This window comes from Heterocephalus glaber, unplaced genomic scaffold, assembly GCF_053883595.1.
Source record: "Heterocephalus glaber isolate CG9 unplaced genomic scaffold, H.glaber_assembly_v1.0 deba00001461, whole genome shotgun sequence".
Lineage (NCBI taxonomy): Eukaryota > Metazoa > Chordata > Mammalia > Rodentia > Bathyergidae > Heterocephalus > Heterocephalus glaber.
The window spans coordinates 24,641,606-24,665,969 of NW_028258308.1; the positions used below are offsets into that span (position 1 = coordinate 24,641,606).

General features: G+C 38.3%; 1 protein-coding gene across 1 annotated transcript in view; it reads right to left on the reverse strand.

The window, feature by feature from the left end:
- The window catches only part of Zdhhc2 (zDHHC palmitoyltransferase 2), a 73,268-nt gene that overhangs the window by 32,212 nt on the left and 16,692 nt on the right, over positions 1 to 24,364 (reverse strand). The window contains exons 2-3 of the mRNA XM_004853088.4: positions 4,614 to 4,640; positions 3,211 to 3,305 (exon numbers count right to left, since the gene is read on the reverse strand). Coding sequence (XP_004853145.1) covers positions 3,211 to 3,305; positions 4,614 to 4,640 — 122 coding nt within the window. The remainder of the gene's footprint in view (positions 1 to 3,210; positions 3,306 to 4,613; positions 4,641 to 24,364) is intronic.

Sequence of the window (24,364 nt, forward strand, 5' to 3'; positions counted from 1 at the left end):
TAATTCTGACCACCATGTTCAAAATTCACGGATGGAGGCAAAGATTTCTTTCGCAAAGAACCCTGTTAAGAGGCTACTGCAAGTGTATGAGTGGGGGATGATGGGGGCTTGGCTCAGGGTGGGCGCAGTGGCTACAAGCAGGAGCTCACACTGTGAACACATTCGAAGGGCCTGCCCTGTCGAATCACTGATGAACTGGATCTGATGTCAGAGAGAAAGAGCAGCCAAGGGTAACTCCAAGGTTTTTGGCCTGGATACCTGGAAGATGGAATTGTCATTATTGAGATGGGAAAACTTTAGGAATAGGAAGATTGGGAAAGTGGCGAAGAAACCAGAACTTTGTTTTCCAATATGTTGAACTGGAAATTCTTATCAGATATCAAATAAGTAGCTGTCATTGAGTTTGGAGTTTGAGAGAGATCAGACTAATATTGTGTTAATTTGACAGCTATCACAATGGGATGATACATAGCCACACAATTAAATATCATAATCAATGGAATAAATGCAGATATGAAAAGATGTCTAGAAATTGAAATTCAGTGCTTTAGAGGTCCAGGAGATAATAAGGAGCCAGCAAAGAAGACTAAGGAATAGTGGCTAGTATGGATGAATTCAAGAATTATTTCAATGAGAAAAAAGATATGACTATTCTAGAAAGAAAATACTGCCATCATGTACATAGGAAAGTACATGAAAGTAAGAACTATTAGAGTATAAAGTGGGAAGTCAAAAATTTAGATAGGAGAGACTTTTGCTAACTAAGGGAGACTTTACTTTACCCTGTGGAATTATGTGGAATCATTGAACAGACACAAGCAATACATTCAGTGTTAAATTTCTTTTTAGATGAAACACTCCGGTGTCAGAGTGAATGAATTTTTGCAGGGTTCTGGGAAGGGAATGTAAGTGTGCCAGTTAATCTTAATTGTCAACCTGGGAGTTAAAAAAGCTCCTAAAGAGCTGCCTGGACTGTGAGGCCACTAACCTAACCAATGGGTTAGCCAAGTGATGAGTTCATAGCCGAATGTGTTATCAGGAGGCAGGGCCTAGTTGGAGGAAGTGGCTGATGGGTGTGTGGCCTTGGGAACTTATCTGGTCCCTGGCCCTCTTATGCTCTTTCTGCTGATTCCCACCTGCCGTGAGTGGAGCAGCTTTCCTCTGCCATGCCTTTTTGCCATGTTTATGCTTTGGAGCTGGCTAACCAAGGGCCTAAACCTCTGAAACTGTAAGCCTAAACACACACACACACACACACACACACACACAAATACACACACATCACCACCACCACCACCACCAACAACAAAATAACCTTCTCATCCTTTAATTGCAGATGTCAGAGATTGTTCCCAGCAATGGAAATCTGACCAATATAATAGGCAAACCCTTAAATGGAATCACGAAGAGTTTAACATCTCAGACAAAGGATGGACAAGGGAGATGACTGAGACTCTGAATTAAGCCAGTGATTTAAAAAAAGAGTAAGAATTTTAAAAAGAAGCATTTAGGGGCTGGGGATTTAGCTCAGTGGTTCTACCACCTGCCTTGCAAGCACAAGGTCCTGAGTTCAATCCCCGCCACCAAAAAAAAAAAAAACCCCAAAAAACATTTAAAGGTGAAAACAGCAGTAGGGCTTGGATGCTGGGGAGAGTGAGGAAGAGGGAGAAGTTAAGTATGGCTGCCATGCTTGAGGGGTGAGGGGAATGGCAGTGATATTACCTGATATAAGAAGGTGATGAGTCAACTGTTTAGGAAAGAATAAGGTGATGGCTTCTGTTTTCAAGGTTTTATATTTAAGGTGTCAATGGAATGATCAAAGAATTATGTTTAGCAGAGAGATACGTAAGAGAAACTCTGAGGAGAGTTCAGACCCCGAAACAGGTTTGGGAGTTACCAGTACAGAAGCTATAGATGGACCACAGGAATGGGTAAAATTACCTGTAGTAGCAGTCAGCATTTTCTTTCAAACCTACAACTAAGGTTAGAATACAGTTAAAAGATTATAGAAAAGAAGCAAATCTTGTAAGAGAGAGGAAAAAAGAGAGAAGGAAAGAAAAATTAAGTAGAGAGTAGACGAGGAAAAGACATTTTAGTCTAGGCATACCATTAATTCTGTTCAAATATCTGTGGTTTTGTTTTTAATATCCTTTTCCAGGTTAAATAGGATAATTATTGGCTTGTTTGACCATAGCCGCATTTCAACCTATTACTTCAGGAAACAATCTGCAATGATGTCTTTTTAAAAAAAAATTTGGCTTACAAAAACTATACTGTTATTACTGGTAGCAAAGTTTATTTCGATTTAACAAACATATTGGGCTAGTGTGAAGGATGTAAAAATGTATAAGACACAGTCCTTTGCTCTAAGAACATTTAATCAGACAAAAGACCAAGAAATAAATCAAATGATCTTTCAAAACACAAATTTAATTTAATCACACCCCTCTATCGGAAACATTCTGTGGTATAGATTGCTAGCTGTCCCCTGGTCACCACACTCCTCTTCTGCTGTAGTGGTTACCCAGACCATGGAGAATAAAGACTCTACTACTAGCTTCCATGTGAATACATGCGGCCATATGATTAAGTTCTAAATATAAGTGAAAAAAGCATCAATAACTTCCAGAAAGTTCTTAAAGGGAAGGGCATTTACTTCTCTTCCCTAGCTTCTCTGGCCTGTTAGCTAGAATGTATACATGCTTTCTCAAACTGAGCTGCCACATTAGGCCAAGAGATGACCTTCAGAATAGAGGCTACACATGGCAGAACAGTAAGATACATGGAGTCTATTTACCTGGAAGCTGTCAACTAACTATAGAGCTTTTGAATGGACAGAAGATGAGTTAGGCTATTTGTTATTGTTTCTAGTGGCTGACACCTTTAGTACAATAATTTTAATAGAATTGTTTGTACCTTCCAGCTCTATCTATTCATTCCTCCTGACATGACTCTAAAGCACAAGTAGAATGCATAACAAATTTAATATTTGAAATACAATGATTATCTGCCGCAAACTCATATTAAGTGAAAACTCATATTAAGTGAAAATCCAAGTATTTATTAGCAGACATAGTACTTCTTTAAATCCAAAAAAGTAATATGCTTAATAAGTTTACAACACTAGTGAAAAGAAGAAGATTCATTCCTCAGTCATCAGTATTACTGATTTCTATCTTTACGATAACTTTGCTAATGTTTTTAACTTACTTCTTTTGAAGGATTCACTGGTAATGTAAAGATAGTTTTCCAGTACGACCAGACAAACATTGCAAAAAGCAGATGATAGGCCATCAGGCACACAACTAAAATGAAAGGAACATCGTTATCATTGTAATATGCAAATATGTACACAAATCATGGTGTTTAGAAAGGATCTGCTCATTCTAAAATATTGAAATTATCTATTATAATAAGTTATAAAAATTCATTTACATCACACTGGAATAGTACAATTCATTGAATATAAACATAAAGCCAAGAGTATTTTTTAATCACTAAATGCATAATTAGATCTATTTTACAGCCATGAATAGAACCCTCCTATCTGTAGACGGGTACGTCCACTGGCAAAATAGCTAACAGGGATCTTTCCTAAATTGTAAAAATAAGGCAGTTATTCCTGCAATTTTAAAGAGTAAACAGCAAGAAATAAATGTTAATAAAACTTTCAGGTTTTAAAAACTTTGCTTTACTCACAGAGATAGCAAAAGTAGTTCCTATCTGAGAATTTGTTTGCTGATTTCCTTAACTATAGTTGTTGCTGATGGTCCCCATTGTTGTAATGAGAACATATTTAAATAGGGACCATCTGGTTAAGGAGAGATTTCCTCCAGTGGGAGTTCAAATGCCTTATTTATCATGCAAGACAGTTGTTAAGAAAAGGATTCTGGATATTTTTTCAAGGTAATATATGTAAACATTATTTATGTGATGTTATAAAATATTACACAAACTTAAGATATTAATTTGTATATAGTGATAATAATTCATTCTAAATGATACATTAGTATACAACCTAATGCTGTAAGATTTAGTTGAATAAAATATGCTAATGTAGAATACAGCATGCTTGGCATTTTGAAACTACTGTACCTGGTAAGAACAATTTCTGATTTTCTAAAGAATAGTATATTTCTATTTATAGAATCATTAAATATTTTTATTATTCAGTAAGGCCCCCAAGTTAGTATGAGATGATTAAGGCCAATGGCAGTTTTCATACATTATGAAGGTGACTCTGTGAGTTGGGACAAGAGATGCTGACATCTCTTTACTTTAAAAGAGAATCTTTGGGCGCCGGGGATTTAGCTCAGTGGTTTCGCCTCCTGCTGCGCAAGTGCAAGGACCCGAGTTCGATCCCCAGTACCAAAAAAAAAAAGAAAAAGAAAAAAAAAGAGAATCTTTGGTACAATTATGGCCACTTCAGTGTAGAGTACTCTGTCAAGTCTGACAGAATTCAATCTGTAAATTTAGAGAAATGAGACATTATTTACCACATCTTATTTCCATATTCTTACAGAATAATTTATTCATCTCAGCCAAATCTTAATGGATAAAACTTTTTTCAAACTAATTTAACATTTTATATCTGCAACAATAACATATTTTACCTTGTTCACCAATGTTTTCCATGGACACTACAGAAATAGAAAAAAAAGAGGAAATAGGTTATATGAAGCTTATGGCAAACACAGGGTCTGACAGAGACATAAGGTATTTAAATAGGTTATGATTCGGCTTCTCTTCAAACCAACATTCATTAAAAATTTGTCCAACTTTACTGAGAGAGGTGAGTGCTGTGTGGAGACAGAGTGGGAAGGGAGACTGGTGGCTGCAGTCAGCCACCACTCTGCCCACGCTTCAGCCCTGGCTCCCACAGCAGAGCAGCGCTCTTCACTTGTGCACCTGCTGGGTCTCAGCCCAATATCAGCTGGATTATTGTTTTCCCCGCAACTACAGAGTTCACATAAAAGCAATGTTCTCTGGGCCGTTACATTTCCAGAAACATTTATTTTTCTTTATAAATTAACCACCTGGTAAGCTCTCCACAAGGAACAAAATGCTGAGTTCACAGCACATACTCTTCAAATTTCTAACAATACGAATTCTCATGCCCAGTGGGTCTAATTGCTCCCTATTTGTACATCGAGGGGCTTGGGCAACTTACAGGACCCCTTGGGTGCTGTAGTAGAAATGTGAAGGTGGCAGGTGAATTAGGACAAGGGCTACAAGAGCTGAGGCAAGCAATCCAGACTACTTTGTTTTTACTTTTGGTATTGTCTATTTGTTTTGCTATCCATATGGCCCTCCTGTGTTATAGTAAAGTCTTTGAAAGTTTTGGCCTACCTCAGTTGTACCAAGGAAAAGTCTGTCTTTATGTACTTATGTTCCTACTCTGCTTTTTAAAGGGGTGCAGAATTGCAATCCTTAGTCCTGGAATGGAATTTTACTGCCTTAAGGAGTCCTGGAATTAGATCATAGTGAGAGATTTTTGGATCACCTGACCTACCAGCCTCCTTCTCAAGAAAGCTAATGAATATTAGTTCCTAGAGCCAGCAGGAGCCCCCAGCTCTGGAGCATTGCCTGTTGTACACTGGCTTGCTCTAAGAATTTAAAAAAAATTCATTTATACAACATGCTAAAATTCATCTCTTTGCAGTTTCTACCTGTGATATCTAGGCTTCCAATCTGTCACAATAGATAAAATACAAAAGACCTCACACACTGAAAGTTACTGTCTCCCTCTGCCCACTAAATGTTCTCCTTTTGCCTAAATAATATATAATTTCCAGATCTCCTACCAACTTTGACATGGCATTTTTAGAAGTCTCCTAAGGTTCTCAATTCCCTTTAATGTTTCTGTTCTCCAGGATGGGTTAGGCAGGGACCATGATCTTTGACTTACAGCTGGCCTGTCCTGAAGTTTGCTTACAAGTCAGAGGTTAGTCAGAATTCATTTTCTCACAGAATCTCTGAAGTGGTTAATCCATGACTCAAGGTAAATTTATTTTCTATATCTCAACTCCCACCATGTGTTTCCATTTCTCTCTAAGGCCCGATGTTTCTGTCTCATCATGCCCCAAACTTGACTGTAACTCTTCCTAGGGTCAAAACCTCCTATCACTTAGAAGAGCTCACCTAAAGAAAAGGAAAAGCAATTTGACTCCATTTGTGCATTTATGTATGAGTGACCCTCAGTGTCCATGCCAGAGGTCCTGGTGCTTAAAAGAAAATGTATTTGCTAATCTCCGATTCTAGATGTCAGAAGTTAAAACCATGAATCCCAATGACATTTAAGAAGGCAAGCACAGTTAATGTAAGCTGATAATCTTTTTGACCATGAACACTGCTCTATTAGCGGAATATGAATTCAAAGATACCTTTTTAAAAGCCAGTTTTGCCATTTGTGGCTTGTTTTTCCATAAATGTAGTTCAAAATCCACAGAAGCTATATTTTTTAAATTGAACAAGTAATACTTGGATACATACTTACAGTAAATAATTCTAATAACATTTACATAATGAAATAAAAGCCCAGAAGGTCTAGAAACTGGGGATGAAGACTTCCAAGAAAATGGAGGAGTAGTAAGCAATATAAATAACAACGCAGGTTCTCCAAGATTTGGAATTCAGACACTGAAAAATAACAATTTGGAGAAGAGAGAGAGACAGACAGAGAGACAGAGACAGAGACAGAGGTGGGAGGGGAGGGGGAGGGAGGGACTTGGGGAGAGAGATAGATTAGATAGATAGATAGATAGATAGATAGATAGATAGATAGATAGATAGATAGATATCCCTGGGAACCAGGAAGGCTCTCACAGGAAAATTAAAACCTACAGAAATATTGAAGAGACAGAACACAACATGGAGGGAAGGGACAATCTGCACTTTCTCCCCAGCTCCTGGCTTGTGGTATGCAGGAAAGGGAGACTGAATCTACAGAGACCAAGTGAAAGCTGGTGACCCTAGAGGGTCTTAGGGAGAAACGTGGCAGTGAAATTGGTGGGTGCTCTGAGCTGCAGGGAAAGCATGGGATTCTGCTCCCATATCAGTTCTTTGACAGGCAACAGGTTGTGAGTGACTCCATTTCAAGCTCCCACCATATCCTTGGAGAGAGGGCTTGGTCAGACACTATTTCGGGGAAGGGTTGTTTGAACCCAAGACTCAGAGCAGCCATGGGATGGCTTCAATTTCAGACTCCCAGTGTTAAGTTCCCACAGTGACTGATGAGAGGCAGCCACAGTAGACAGCTGTGGTCAGGGAGCTCTTGTCAGGGTGAAAAGAGACCCCCTGAAACATTTAAACTAAAGGATGTAGGCTCTGCCCACACAGCCAGAGGCCAGGCTTGGCCTGAATTTTTCTAGATTTGAAAATCACTGGCATTGGCATCCTTGCCCTAATCCTCCTGCCTGCTGGTGCCTGCATCCAGCACAGATCTGGAGTCTGCCTTTTTTTTTATCTGCCAGCATGAGCAGGAACATGTCTTGACTTAGATACTGCCACCAAATGGTAGATCCTAGAAGAAAATCATATGTTCAAAATCACAGAGAATTTTTTGGTTTTGGTTTTTTTGGTCATTGTTACGGTTTTTTGCTTTGTGTCAGCAGATGCATTGTTTTTAGTTTAGTTTTTCTTTCTTTCCTCCTCTCTGCTTCACCAGTTTACCAGGGCTTGAAGAATTTTTCTTTGTCCTTCTTCCTTGTTTTTTAATCTCTTTTTCTTGCTTCTTTTTTCTTTCCTTAATTTTTCCTCTTCCCTCTAAATTTTTTACCCTTTAATTTTTCTGTTTTGCTCCTTATATAATTTCTTGATTTTTCTCCCTCTTTTTTTACCTTCTATTTCCTATCAGCTTTTCTCTTACCTTTACCTAATTCTATAAACATTCTTCTAGTTCCCAGTAGGATTCTTTGTGCCACTTCTCTTCCTCATATCATATAGTTTAAGGTTTCAAAATTTTTCCTCTTCCATTCTCCCATTCCCAAAGCCTATATCTTTAATAGTGTAACCATAAAGCTTTGTTAATCTTTTGATAGTTAACTCTGTAAAATTATTGTTGAATTCTTTTCTAGTATTAGTGGAGATATAGCTGTCATATTTAGTATATACTAGATGTTAAGTCAATACCTGGGTTGTTTTATACTTACTCCATAATTGGGGATTTCTTCTTTAGAGTTAAGTGTGGTATATAATTGATTCTTATGTTAACATCAAATTTGTCTTGGATGATACTACTGTAGCTGATTGTTTGATATTGCTAGGGTTGCATAATTTTTGCTAATTTCTCTGTAAACCAACACTCATTCCCAGAGAACTTGGTTTGAGGGCTAATTATACTGCATCCTTCCCTCCCAAATCAACCAAGGTGGTCAGATCTTGGGGCTGAGGCAAAGGTTAGGCATTCCCAAAGTACACCACTGAAAAGCAACTAAAGAGATCTCTATACTACCAACAAAATCTTTACACTATAAGCATCCACAAACCTCAGCATAAAACAAAACAAACAAAAACAATAGAAACATGAAAAGACAAATAAACAAAATGCCTCCCCAAACTCCTGATTCCTTCAAAGCCAACTAGGGGGCACTGAGGGGCAGAACTGCCTAAGCTACACCCCTTAATTACTTGAAAGGATAACAGAAAAGGTTAGAAAACAGATCAAAGACAAGATGTACTCAGTGGGATCACAGAAAACTAAACAGATAAGGGAAGTAAGAATGGACATGATTCAGGAGTGTTCAGAAGACACTAATAAAAGGTTAGGTGAGCTAAACAAAACAATAAGAAATACGCAGTAGTTATACACAAAGAGTTTATTGTCAAAAATTCTATTAAGAAGCAACAGTCCAGAAAACTGCTGTTAATATAAAGCTAGTTCAATTTTTAGTCACTGTTATGGTTTGGGTCTAGATGTCCCCCCAAAGACTCATGCAGTCACAGATGGCTTTTTCAGAGGTACCTGAATCTAGAGTGTGTGATGCTGGGACTAAGGGCGTGTGATCACTGAACCAGTCCACTGATTGGTTTGGCACTGCCCTAGTCCTGGTAGTCTGGATAAGATAAAAGGGGCAGAAAGATGCTGTTGCTAAGGTTTCCTTGTTGCTTTTGCTACTATGTGGGCATCACGAACTGTCTCTACTCTGTGACCCTCCTCTGCCATGTGCCACTCTGCCTTGAAGCCAGCTGACTATGAACTGAAACCTCTATAAACTGTGAGCTAAATAAACTCTTTTCCCTTTAACTTTGAGTGTTGGGTATTATGTCTCAGCAATGAGAGAAAAGTAACTAACACAGTCACCAATATGCCTATAATCCAAAATAGTAGATATTAAAATATGGCTTTATAGTAGATAAAATATGCACTCTCCTCACCTTTAATTAGCAAAGAACAACTACATAATTCTTTCTAGAGTGATTTGGTTTTCAGATATTTTGAATTGCTCTAGTCTTTTTCTTTTCTTTTTTCTAGTACTGGGGATTGAACTCAGGACCTTGCGCTTGTAAGGCAGGCATGGCACCACTGAGCTAAATCTCCAGCCCTCTTTTTCTTTTTTAATCCAAATTTTCTCTTTTTTAAAATTTTCAAATTCAAACTCTCCTTTGGAAGAATACTTTTATTGCTTACACACAGTAACTTTTCTATCTTTAACAATTTCCAGATTAACTCTGACACAGACACATCTTTACCACATATAAGCAATTTGATAATGAAGAATAGCAAAAATAAGAAAATAGTGCTAATGAATGAACTGTAAGGATAACTTTATTGCCACATTCTGCTTTTCTGCTTAACTGTATTTTTTGAAAGCCATTCTATTAACTGTACTAATACTGTTGACAATAAAATGGTAAGATTCTATCCATGTGCTCAATAAGCTTAGAGTTTACTAGATCACTTCAGTTACAAGTTAAAACTAACTTTTAGAAAATAGATGTAGTTATTAGAACATTTTCAATTAACTAATAGAAGCAGCTCAAATTTAAAAGATTAAAATGGAAGTATGAATAGCAACACAAATATGCTTTACTACCTCCTGTCTTAACAAAATCTCTCCCTTAACCTTACATTTTTCTAGTCTTTTTACACAAAAGCTCATTTTTAACAATCACCTGAAGTCACCACTCTAACAGGTTAACTTCTATTACTTCCTCACCCAACTCCTATTAATTTTTCATTCTCAATATTTCGATGCTATTCCTCTTGCTCAGGTCTCCAATGCCCTTTGCTACTGCTAATTCTCTGTACTCCAGTAGCTCTCACAGAATCAACTGTGCTCCTTTTGAAACACTTTATCAAGCTGACAGTGAAGTCCTTGATGAAACTGGCCAGTGGGAACCTTAAAGCAGAACCTTTTGTCCTTTCAAACAATTCTAGTTCCTTTTTAGTGTATTAGAGTTCAAAACTGACATTGCTGCTAGACCACTGTAATGACAGACCAAGAAAAAATGTATTATTCACATTAACATTTCCAGTTTAATTACAACTATATCTGTCACTTCCTAATAATATTGTTTTTTTGGTACTGGGGATCAAATTTGGGACCTTGCGCTTGTGAGGCAGGCGGCAGAACCACTGAGCTAAATCCCCAGCACTCCTAATAACAATTTATTTTTGGTAAATTCTTTTATTGGTACATTGTAGGTATACAACACAATTACATTTCTCATTGGGAATTGTAGCTTTGCATAATGCATCTTGGTTCTTATTTTTTCCCCATTCCTAGCCCTCCCTTCACGCCCTCCACCCTTCCCTATTTACAAAGATTTTATTTCCATTTTTTCCATTTCTCAGCATTTTTCCTTTCCCTTCTTTCCTTTCCCCTGCCCCTCCAACTACCCCTACCCCTTTGGACATTTTCTTCCTATTTTGCATTACCGATTATTCATTCTAATCATTGGTACATTTTAGGTATACAATATAATGACATTCATCATTGGAAATTTGCACCTTTACATAATCTCTCTTGGCTCTTATTTTTCACGCTTGCCCAGCCCTTCCTTCAACCCCTCCATTCCTCCCTAGTTACAAAGATTTTGTTCCTATTTTTCCATTTTCTCATATTAATCCCATTCCCTTCTATCCTTTCCTCTAACCCTCCCACTTCCTTCCCCTTTGCCCCTTTTCTTCCTACTTCACATTACCTATTATACATTTTAGTCCTTATTTACACTTTCAGTTTCTCACACTAGAGAAACTATTCAGTATTTATACATGTGTGTCCTATTTATTTCATTTAAGAGTATCGCCTCAATGTGCATCCACTTAGCTATAAATGTCTCTAATTTCTCATTTTTTAGGGCTGAGTAGTACTCCATTTTATTAAAAACCCACATTTTCTTGATCCAGTCTCCAGTTGATAGGCATTTGGGCTGTTTCCAAGTTTTAGCTATTATAAACTGTGCTGTTATGAACATGGGTGACCATATATCCCTGTGGTATGATTCTTTTAATTCTTTGGGGAAGATACCCAGCAGGGGAATAGCAGGGTCAAATGAAACTTTCAGCCCTAGTTCTTTGAGGTATCTCCATACTGATTTTCACAGTGCTTGCACCAGTCTACACTCCTACCAGCAGTGCAGCAGGGTTCCTCTTTCCCCACAGCCCTGTCAGTGTTTGTTATTGGTTGATTTCATGATAGCAGCCATTCTTTCTGGAGTGAAGTGGAATCTCAGCATTGTTTTCATTTGCATCTCTCGAATGACCAGTCATGTTGAGCATTTTTTCATGTATTTATTTGCTATTTCTACTTCTTTGTCTGAGAAATGTCTGTTCATTTCAGCTGCCCATTTTTGGACTGGGTCTTTAAATTTGGGAGGTCTGATATTTTTAAGTTCTTTATAGATTCGAGATAGTAAACCTTTGTCTGAGGAAAAGCAGGTGAAGATTTTATCCCACATTGTGGGTTGTCTCTTCACACTGCTGGTGGTTTCTCTTGCTGTGCAGAAGTCTTTTAATAAGCAGAGATCCTAATCAATGGTACCTTTTAGGTATACAATATAATGACATTCATCATTGGAAATTTGCACCCTTACATAGTCTCTCTTGGTTCTTATTTAAAAGAATTTAATTAAAAAAAATAAGCAGAGATCCCACTTGTTCATTGTTTGTGCTAGTTCACGGGCAACTGAGGTTTTGTTCATAAAATCTTTTCCTACACCAATGTCTTCAAGAGTTCTACCTAACTTCTGCATCAACTGGTTCAGAGTTTCTATTTTAATATTTAGATCTTTAATCCATTTTGATTTTAGTTTAGTGCATGGTGAGAGATATAGGTCTAGTTTTAATCTTTGACAAGTTGAAACCCAATTTTTCCAGCACCATTTATTAAAGAGGCTATCTTTCCTCCAGTGAGGGTGCTTGGCTCCTTTAGCGAAGATAAGATGGCTGAGTGTGTCTGGCGTTGTTTCTGCATCTTCTAATCTGTTCCACTGGTCCTCAAGTCTGTTTCTTTGCCAGTACCATGCTGTTTTTATCACAGTAGCTTTCTAGTAGAGTTGCAGGTTGGGGATTGTGATACCCCCTGCCACGTCTCTGTTACCTAGAATTGTTTTTGCTACTCTGGCTCTCTTCTTGTTCCAAATGAATTTTTGGATTGTTTTCTCGAGGTCTATGAAGTATGCTGCTGGGATGTCAATTGGAATTGCATTAAATCTATATAGGAGTTTTGGAAGTATGGCCATTTTCACTATATTAATCCTTCCTACCCAGGAGCAGGGGATATCTGTCCATTTTCTGATATCATCTTCAATCTCTCTTTTCAGAGTGCTATAGTTTTCAGAGAGGAGGTCTTTGATTTCTTTCCTTAGGTTGATTCCTAGGTATTTCAGTTTTTTGGATGCTATTGTGAAAGGAATTATTTGCCCTATTTCTCTCTTAGTGAGTCTGTCATTGGTGTAGAGGAAAGCTATTGATTTTTGTGTGTTGACCTTGTAACCAGCTACTTGACTGAATTTGGTTATTAAGTCTAGAAGACTTTTGGTGGAGTTCTTGGGGTCTTCTATATAGAGTATCATGTCATCTGCAAAGAATGACAATTTGACTTCTTCATTACCTATCTTTATTCCTTTTATTTCTTTCTCTTGTCTAATTGCCATGGGTAATGTTTCCAGAACTATATTGAACAAGAGTGGTGATAGTGGACATCTTTGTCTTGTTCCTGATTTGAGTGTGAAGGATTTCAGCTTTTGACCATTTAGTATGATATTGGCTGTTGGTTTTTCATAGATGGCTTCTATCAGTTTGAGGTAGAGACCATCTATTCCAATTTTTTGTAGGGGTTTTATCATAAATGCATGTTGGATTTTTTCAAATGCTTTTTCTGCATCTATGGAGATAATCATATGGTTTTTGTCCTTGGGTCTATTGATATAGTGTAGTACATTGTTTGATTTGTGTATGTTGAACCATCCCTGCATCCCTGGGATGAATCCTACTTGATCAGGGTGTATGATCTTCTTGATGATCTTCTGCATTCTGTTTGCCAGTATCTTATTAAGGATTTTTGCATCTATGTTCATTAGTGAGATTGGCCTATAGTTCTCCTTTTTCGTTGGGTCTTTTTTTTTTTTTTTTTGGTACTGGGGATTGAACACGGGTCCTTGTGCTTGCAGGGCAGGCGGCGAAAGCACTGAGCTAAATCCCTGGCCCTGGTTGGGTCTTTCTCTGCTTTGGGGATCAAGGTGATGCTTGCTTCCAGGAATGAATTTGGGAGTACTGCTTCCCTTTCAATTTCATTGAAGAGTTTAAACAGTAGTGGCAGCAGTTCCTCTCTAAATGTCTTGTAGAATTCAGCAGTGAAGCCATTAGGACCTGGGCTTTTCTTAGTTGATAAGTTTTTAATTACATTTTCAATTTCATTGGTTGATATTGGGTTGTTTAGAATTTTTAGTTCTTCGTTCAACTTTGGTAATTCATATGTATCTAGGAATCTGTCCATTTCTTCTGTGTTGTCCATCTTATTGGCGTATAGGTTCTGGAAGTAGGTATTGATGATCCTCTGGATTTCTGCTGGGTCTGTTGTCATTTCACCCTTTTCATTCCTAATTGCATGGATTTGGGCCTTTTCTTTCCTTTTTCTGACAAGGTTGGCTAAAGGTTTGTCAATTTTGTTGATTCTTTCAAAGAACCAACTCTTGGCTTCATTGATTTTTTGTATCATTCTCTTAGTCTCCATTGCATTGATTTCTCCTCTGATCTTTATCATTTCCTCCCTTGTGTGAGCTTTGGGGTTGTCCTGGTCTTCTTTTTCTAGCAGCCTGAGGTTCAGCATCAGGTTGTTTAATTGGGCTCATTCTGTTTTCCTATTATGTGTATTCACTGCTATGAATTTCCCTCGTAAGACTGCTTTCATTGTGTCCTATAGATTCCGATATGTTGTATTGTCATTGTCATTTAATTGAAGGAATTATCTGATTTCTTCTTTAATTTCCTCTGTGACCCATTGGTTTTTCAGAAGTGTGTTGTTCAATTTCCACATGTTTATGACATTTTTTGAGTTTCTTTTGCTATGGATCTCCAATTTTATCGCGCAGTATGGTGTGATAACATACAGGGGATAACTTCAATTCCTTTGCACTTACTTAAACATGTTCTATGTGTGAGTATGTGGCCCATTTTGGAGAATGACCCATGTGCAGCTGAGAAGAATGTGTATTTTGATTTTTTGGGTTGGAAGACTCTGTAAACATCTGTTAAGTTCATTTGTTCAAGAGTTCGATTGAGTTCTAGTATTTTATTACTTATTTTTAGTCTAGTTGATCTATCTATTTGTGACAGTGGGGTGTTGAGGTCCCCCACTACAATTGTATTAGTGCATATATGACTTTTCATGTCTGTTAGTATTTGTTTTATATAGTTGGGTGCACTAGTGTTTGTTGCATAGATATTTATGATTGTCATCTCTTCCTCTTGGATTGTTCCCTTTACAAGGATGTAGTGTCCTTCTTTGTCTCTCTTAATCAGTGTTGTTTGAAATCTACTTGATCTGCAAAGAGGATAGCTACTCCTGCTTTTTTTGGGTTCCCGTCACATGGAGTATTGTTTTTCACCCTTTAACTTTCAGTCTATGAGTTTCCTTTTGAATTAAGTGTGTTTCTTATATGCAGCATATTGTTGGATTTTGCTTCTTGACCCATTCTGCCAGTCTGTTTCTTTTGATTGGTGAATTGAGGCCATTAACGTTGATGGGTATAACTGAAACGTATTGACTTGTCATTGCCATGGCTTTTTCTTTTCGTTGGGTTCTTCCCCTTTACATTTAATTTCTTGTCATGCCAGATGGGTTCATTCTGCTTTGCTTCCTGGGGTTGTGATCCTCAATGTCTGTTCCTAGGATATTGTGTAAAATTTTTTTGAGTGCTGGTTTGGTATTCACGAAGTTCCTAAGGTGCTCTTTGTCATGAAAGTATCTTATTTATTTCTCCATCCATTTTGAAAGATAGTTTTGCAGGGTACATCAATCTGGGTTGGAGGCTGTTTTCTTTTAGGGCTTGGAATATGTCACTCCAAGCTCTTCTTGCCTTGATGGCTTGTGTTGAGAAGTCTGCTGTCATTCTGATGGGCTTTCCTTTGTATGTGATTGGTTTCTTTTGTCTAACTTCTTGTAGAACTTTGTTCTTCTGTTGAGTTTCTGGAATCTTAACAATCATATGCCTATGTCTAGATTTTTTTTGATCAAGGCTATTTGGAGTCCTATATGCCTCACTTATCTATATGTCAAGCTCTTTTCCCCTGCTTGGGAAGTTTTCTGCCATTATTTTTGTGAAGAGATTTTTTTTATGTCATCTCCACTCTCTCCTGTTTCTTCATTGAGCCCAATCAGTCTTATGTTATTCCTCTTTGCATCATCTAGCAGCTGCTGGATTGATTTCTCATGTTCCCTTATAATTTTGAAGCAATTTTTCTTTTCCTGGTCACTAATTGCAATCTTATCTTCTATATCTGAAATTCTGTCCTCACATTGGTTCATTCTGCTGTGTAGACTTTCAATGGAGTTTTTCATGTCCTGGAAATCTATTTGCATCTGTTTTATGGATTCCATTTGTTTCTTCTGTTGGGATTCCATCATGTTCCTGAGCTCCCCTCTAGATTTATTAATCATGTCTTGCACTAAGAGCACAATTTCTCCTGTTATCTGAGAAATTATTTCTGATTTCCTTTTTTCCAGATCCCCTTTTGTTGCCAGTTCAGTGGGTCCAGGTGGTTGAGTATCAGAGTGTTCCATCTCATTTCCCTTTGGGGTTGCTGTAGGTGATCTGGAAGTCTTGTTTTGAGACTTATTTATGTGTTTTCTCATTTCGACTTGGGGGGTGGGGGAGTGCTGTTGGCGCCCACGCAGCTCACCTCCTCTGAGTTGGGAGTGGTGGGCCAGGAGCTGGGAGCAGCAGTAGGGATGGTGGCCCAAAATCCCTTTCCTCTGGGCTGGGAGCAGCAGGAGGGATGGTGGCTGGGAAGCCCCTTCCTGTGCACCAGGAGCAGTGGGATGGCGGCTCAGAAGCCCCTACCTCTGGGCCAGGAGTGGCGGGATGGATGGCAGCCCTCTGGCCCGGGAGCGGCAGGAGGGATGGTGGCCGGGAAGCCCCTTCCTCTGGACCAGGAGCAGTGGGAAGGCAGCTCAGAAGCCCCTTCCTCTGGGCCAGGAGCAGCGGGACAGAAGCCTCCTAATAACATTTTTAAAAATTTCCTTTAAAACATATCTACTTACATTCTTCTTTTTTTTTTTCTTCCTTCTTCTTGTACTTTTTGGTACTGGGAATTGAATTCAGAACCTTAGCTTGTGCTAAGTATGTAACTACCACTTAGCTATAACCCCCAGACCTACTTACATTTTTAGAATCTTTGTCATGTTTTTCTTTGTTGTCCTTATAGGACATGGCAATTTTATGGACAATTTCAGGGCCTGCCTTCCTCCCCATCCTCATCTCATACTACTTCCCACTCATGCATGAAGCTTCCATACTTGGGCATTCTTGCCTGTTCAACTTGCTAACATCATTCTCTCCCTAAAGGTTCTTCCCTGGCATTTAACCTGATGATGTGACACCTAGACCAGTCCAATCCTCCCAATCTATGTGACTTGATCACTCAGTATGAGCTGAACTGTATTTTAATTTTATAGTTTAAACCAAAAATTGCCCTTTATCTTAAAGATTCTCCTGGCTAAAAAGTTGTCTTTACCACCTTGATACATTCTGAAAAAAAAAACAACTTTTGAAAACCTAGAACAAAAGTCATTCTAAAAATTAATTTATCAGGGGACTCATAGGAACTGTTCTGTGAAGAACAATTTAGTAGCTTCAGAATAAAAATGAAGGGCACAGATAAGGCTTCAATAGCATAGAAATTAAACACCAACATAGAGTTTCTCATTTGGACTCTCAGAGGTACCATAAAAGCCCTAATCACCTAATCTCTCTCTCTGTCTCTCTCTCTCTCTCTCTCACACACACACACACACACACACACACACACACACACACACACACACACACAGACAGGAAGTCTACATTCCTCATTGGATCCCTATACAGTTCCTTTAAAAAATTTATTTGTAATATGAAAATGATGATCCTTCCTAAAATGTAAATTGATGACAATGTCATCTCATCCAAAACCCAAGACTTTGCACTGTGTTTACAGTAAAGTCCAAACTCCTTACTTCTGTCTTGGTAATCAGGCATGACCTGGCCCCTGCCTACCTTTCTTCTAAGATCACTTCTTGCATTAGTTGCCATGCTCAGCATGATGAGCTTCTGAGTGTTTCCAGAACACAACAAGCCTTGGTGTCTTTCTTCACCCTGTCTGAAAGCTCACCTGAGCTCACACCTGGTCACTCTTTATCATCCTTCAGTTGCAGTCAGATGTCAGCATCTTACAGAGGGATTTCCTGTCACTTTGACCCTGTGCAATCACTATCCCAGTAGACTGTGTCTTTCCTAGCACTCAACACAATCTATAATTATTTTTGTTTGATTCTTTTTTGTATCCCTGAGTGTGTGCATCCTGGCTCTACCACTTGTTTGGTATTTTATCTTGGCCAAGTGATTTAGCCTCCCTCAGCTTTATCTCAGTGTTTATCTCACCAGACTGTTTTAAGAATTAAACTAGGAAAGCAAAAGCACCTAGAATAGAATCTGGCACCTATTAGGGACTTTTAGCTGAATATGGAGGATAAATACATGGCCAAACAGTGAAATGTTAAGAGTAGGAGTTCATCAAAGATTAGTGTTAACAGTTTTATAAATAATTGAGTGAAAAAACTATACAGGGAATTTTAAGCTTGCAGTAATACTAAAATTTTCAGGAAAGTGAAATGCCAACTTGGTAGGAATGAATTGCTGGAAGACCTTCTAAAGTGTGAATAGCAGGAAAGTGCAGAATTATAGTGAGAACAACTTAATATGAAAATAAAACTAAAATAAGCGAGTCCCCCCTTTTGGTACAATGCTCGGATAAAATGTAGGGCCTCATACATGCTAGGCAAGTGCTCCACCAGTGAGCCAGATCCTCAGCCCAAACCGGCAAATTTTAAAACTACATATTCTTACTTTACCCCTTCTAAAATTCTTTTCCTTCCCACCTCACCCCCATCTGCTGCACTCCACCATGCTCTGGCCGGATTCTGATAAAGTGTATCAGTTAAAGTGTACCACATAAAGTGTATCAGAGTCTCACTGTCACACATGGAGAAGAGCTGCTTACTCTGGGAAGAAGTAGGACTCCCTGCTGGTTTGAGCCATTTTCCCGGCTTCTATCACACAACCTATATCCAGCAAATTATACTGGTCTAAACTACGGGACAGAAATGACTAACTGTGGAAAACACCCTGGGATTACTGGAGACCTTTTCTTGAAGAATGGCACAACGCAATGTCAAAGCCAAAAGTGAACATAAATAAAAACAAACTTAAGTTCAGGCACTTTTTTTTTTGGTACCGGGGATCAAACTCGGGTCCTTGTGCTTTTGAGGCAGGTGGTGGAAACACTGAGCTAAATCCCCAGCCCTAGGCACTTTTTAAAAAAATACTGGCACTGTTTTTATTTTTTATTAGAATATGTTTATAGTATATAATGATCACATTCATTATGAAAGCTGATACATGTACATAATGCACCTTAATTCTTTTTATGTTCCATTTCCCATCTTTCCCTCCTGCTGCATTTTTCCCTTCCCCTCTATTCCCTCTATCTCTCTTTTTTCCTTTATTATCTTTTATTTTTCTCTTTATTTATATTTTGGGTTTCTCATATAAAAACTCATGTAATATTTAAGCCTGTGTGTCTGAGTTATTTCACTTAACATTATGATTTCAAGGTACATCCATTTCCCTACAAATGATTCAAGTTTATCCTTCTTTATGGCAGAGTGGTACTCCATTGTATATAAATACCACATTTTCTTTATCCACTCTTGTGTTCATGGACATATATGCCATTTTCAAGATTTAGCTATTGTGAAAATGCTAAATTTCATGCATGTATCACTGGAATATGATGACTTTAACTCTTTCAGATGAATACCAAGGAGGAGAAGAATGGGGTCAAATGGGATTTCTTGTTTTAGTTTTCTGAGGAATTTCCACACTGATTTCCATAGAGGTTGTACTAGTTTACACCACCACCAACAATGTGTATGAGTGTGTGTGAGATTCTCCCTCCCCAGCTGCTCCACAGCCACCAGTATTTGCTGTTATCTGATTTCCTGATGACAGGCATTCTTTCTGGAGTAAGATGGAAACTCAAGGTTGTTTTAATTTGCATTTTCCTAATGGCCAGAGACATTGAACATTTTTTACATATTTATTGGCCATTTTCATTGCTTCTTCTGTGAATATCTGTTCACTTCAGTTGCCCATTTTTTGATTGGGTCTTTTATTTTTTGGGGGGGGTAACTTTTTTGAGTTCGTTATATAGTCTGGATAATAGTCCTCTATCAGAAGGATAGCTGAAAAACATTTTTCTCATTTTGTAGGTTGTCTCTTCACTCTGTTGGTTGTTTCCTTTGCTGTGAAGAGGCTTTTTAATTTGATTTGATTCCATTTATTGATTCTTGATGTTATGTCATGTGCAATTGGGGTTCTGTTCAGAAAATCCTCATCTATGCCTATGTCTTCAGGAGTTTTGTCTAGTTTGTCTTCCATCAGATTGTTTCTGTGTTACTATTTAGATCTTTGATCCATTTTGATTTTAGCTTAGTACCTAGTAAAAGATATGGGCCTAGATATGGGTCATCTCCATGTGAATAGCCAGTTTTCCCAGCACCATTTGTTAAAGAAGCTATATTCTTTCAGTGTACATTTTTGGCTCCTTTGTTGAAGATCAGTGTGCTTGGAGTTATTCTGCATCTTCTATTCTAAATAAATCAGACTATTAAATAAATCAGACACACAAGCTTGCATGTGCTTGCAGTTATTCTGCATCTTCTATTCTGTTTTGTTGATCTACATGCCCATGGTTTTGCCAGCACCATGCTGTTTTTATCACTGTAGCTTTGTAGTACAATTTGCTTGAAGTTTCAAATTGTGATTCCTCCAGGCAATTTCTTAACTACAGTGTAAAAGGGTTGTTTTCTGGGTGGTTTGGCCTCTAGATTAGCCTCTAGATTAGAAAGCTGGCAGGATGCATGAAATACAGTATTAGGAATATTACAAAATCCAGTGCTCTGTGTAAGGAAAGCCCATTGAGTTTGTAACATCCAAGCATGTCTTCCTTCCATCACAGTGGACCAGGGGTGATCTCAGTTTCCTCCTCTACCTGCTGGGAGATGAGAGCAGGCATTCACCCCACTCCAAATCTTCAGTTTTGACACCTCAATTAGTTTGCTAGGGCTGCCATTACAAAGTATCACAGATTGGGGGTCTTAAAGAACAGAAACTTATGTTCTCATAGTCTAGAAGCTAGACGACCAAGAGCAAGGTGCTGCAGGGTTGGTTTCTTCTGAGGCCTCTCTTTGGCTTGCAATAGATGTTGTCTCACTGTATGTTTACATCATTTTCCCTTTGTACCTTTTTGTATGTAAGTCTCTTCTTATAAGGACACCAAATCATAATGAATTAGAGCTTACCTTAGTGACTTCATTTAACTTAAATACCTCTTTAAGGACCCTATTTCCAAATACAGTCACGTTCTGAAGCTCTATAGTTTAGGGGCCTAAACTAACCACAGAAGTTTGAGAGAAAAAATAAACCTTATAACATTATTTAAAATAAATCTGAAATATGGTGTCACATGCCTGTAATCCCAACACTTAGGTGGCTGAGGCAGGAGGACTGCCACAAATCTGAGGCCAATTTGGCCTACACAGTGAGTTTAAGTCCAACCTGAACTACGTAAAAGAGATCTTGGCTCAAAAAACAAAAACAAAACACAAGTACAAAATAAGACTTCAGTATGAACATGGTAAAGGCAGGCGGGTGTGAGAGGACAGCTGTGGGTCAGTCAGGGTGGGAAGTCAGATGACAAGGGGTGGAAGGGGTGAGACTAAAGACATAAAGGAAGGGAGCATTTGCACAATTTTTACTATATACCAAGGATTTGGAGCTAAATTCTTTACCCATTAAAACCTTATAATAATCTTGGGGTAGGTGTTACTATGCTTTTAAAAGCTAAGAAAGTCTCCAGGTAAAATAATGTTTAATGTCAGTCAAGTCATAATATATGGAGCTGGGCCTGTCTGACCCCCAAACTCTCTCAAGGATTCCATGTGGCCTCCCATAATCTGTGACATCAGGTACCTCCTAACCATGTGCCCCACTGGGCTTCTTTGTCCTGGCCAGATGCCTCTTTCTTGGGTTGTTTCCAATTATTGGCCTGTGTTTGACACTCATGCTATTTCCTCTTACTTCTGATGTGGGGTGCTCTGGAAAGCAGGATGTAAAATGTCCTGTTTCGTCACCCTTCCTCTGCTGACCTACTTGAAACATCTAGAAAGAAACAAACAATCTTACAAACCTTGGATACAAATAATTCAAATATATGGACCTATTTCACAGTATTATCTGAATCTGGGCTTTTCTGAACATCTCACATCAAGCACTGGGGAAGGCATAGGGCTTTGGGTCCCTAGGGCAAGACTGACAGGGTAATATGGGGAAGTTAGGAGCTTCCCCATATAGGAAGGCTTCCTGACCATAGGGGCTTCCTGACCTCCACCTCAGCAGCAGCAGGAAAGAAAGACAGTTCTGCAGAAGGTACATCCCTCACTTGCAGAAGCTGATATTAAGAGAGACAGAACCTCAATCTTCCCTGAACTGGTAATTCGTTATTATATTTTGAAGATCTGCCAAGTTTGAAGTATTTCTCTTCCCACCCCCAACCACATCACTATATTTATTTATTTTTTGGTTCTTTATTGTGCTAAGAACACTTACTCTGAGGTGTACCCTCTTTAAAAATAAAGTAAGTGCACAGTGCAGCAGTGTTAAGCAAAGGAACAGTGGTGGACAATGCATTTCTAGAGCTTACTCATCGCCCATACTGTACCCCAAAATATTTATACTTGTTGAACAGCAGCCCAGTTGTTTCTTCTCTCTCCTTCCAGGCCCTGGAAAACACTGTACTCTCTGTTTCTTTTAGTTTGACTGTATTAGATTCCTCCTATTAAGAGAAGGACGCAATGACTGGCTTATTTCACTTGGCATAACATCCCCAGGTTCATCCACGGCATTCCCTGTGACATCATTTCTTTAGCAACCTGATGACCAAATCATTGTTCTAAATATCTAAGTAGCCCTACTCTACAGACGTAGATGGTACAAAATCTAATTTTACTAATTGAAGGCTGGAAACAATCATTGAATGTTTGTAATTAAATCATTAGAAATGTGTGTGTCTTTCAATGTAACAGTTCTGAAAGGAATAAAGATTTTGTTCTCATGACTATGACCCTGAACTCACTGCCACTTTTGTCTTGGGAAAGAGAAATGCAATTCCTGAATCATTGACTGCATATGAGATCAGTCCTGAGATCAGCTTTAATCTCAGGGCCTGTCCTTTGATCTCAGTGTCCTCATTTCAAAGCTTACTCAAAGAAATTCCACAACTGCTGTCTCAAATTAAAATAGAGGAAATTCCTAGTGCCAACAACTTATGTAGACTTCATCCTAGGTGTAATTTTACTGTTCTGTTTATATTAAATTGTATAGATTCTCCCTTTTCCATACATAGCTGCAACTCAACTCCAAGTTCCAACAATCATTGCATCTTTTCAACTCCAACCCCTTTCCTTTCCAGGCCAGATGCCCCTTTTAAGGAATGACCAGAGAGGCCACAACTGACTCCTTTATACCACGGGAAATCTATGGTGGATACTACATCCTTAGCAAAGTTCTACCTGGTTCCCATGTAATAGTTGCCTACTGTCACAGGGAAGGTCAAGTAGGGATTTATAACCTGAAATATTCCTTTCACTAGTCAAGACCAGAATTTTAGAATTGGAAGGGCCTTGATAGTTTAACTAGTCATCACATCTCTTAAATATATATGTATATATGTAGTGGTACTAAGCAAAAGTCTTCTCTGTATTCTAGTTATTTTATAATTTAAATATATATAACCAGATAGAAATAATTTTTGTAATGTACTTTTAATGTCATTACATAGTTTTTCCCAATCTGATATATGCAAAATTATCACAAAAGACAATACTGAGAGTACTCTGATTTTTTCACTGCCAAACATTAGCTGTTTGATTTATGAGGCAGAAAAACTAATGCTTCCTTGTTTCTCCAAGGAAATACACAATCTTCTAAAACCACCTCCTAGGTTTGGCATATATATGTTGCATACCATATGACTAGAGTCCATGAACAAATAACACATTAAAATTAAAACAATATTTTTAGGTTCATAAGAATTCCTTGACACTTATATTATACTTTGCAACTCTCCAGAGAAAGGAGCTACATAAAGCTACAATTCCAATCTTGCATTCATGATGCTCATTGGAATAGAATTCACAGTGGCACACCTGAAGAGGTGAATTAAAAGATTTCAAACAACCCTAGAACCAGCAATAATGACTGCAGTATAGCACTGGGTCACAATAACTGTGAAAACACGTAAAGGTGTCAAGCTATTCACTAGCTTTCCCTTCAGTAATGGATTACTGGGAAGCACTTTTATTTTGTAGCTTTGCTCTTATACATTCACAAAGTTCTCATGTATGCAATTTTTGTTTGATCCCAACTTGCATTACATGATGGCTTTCCCTTCTTACTTGCAGCAAATCATACCTTCACCTGACACTGCATTCACCTAAAGTACTAGCACATTCATCTGACGGTAACTACTGTAATGCTATGTACATTCAGTTGCAGCAAAAGCAAATTTCACACAATGATGGCAGCCCAGGGATGAAAGATC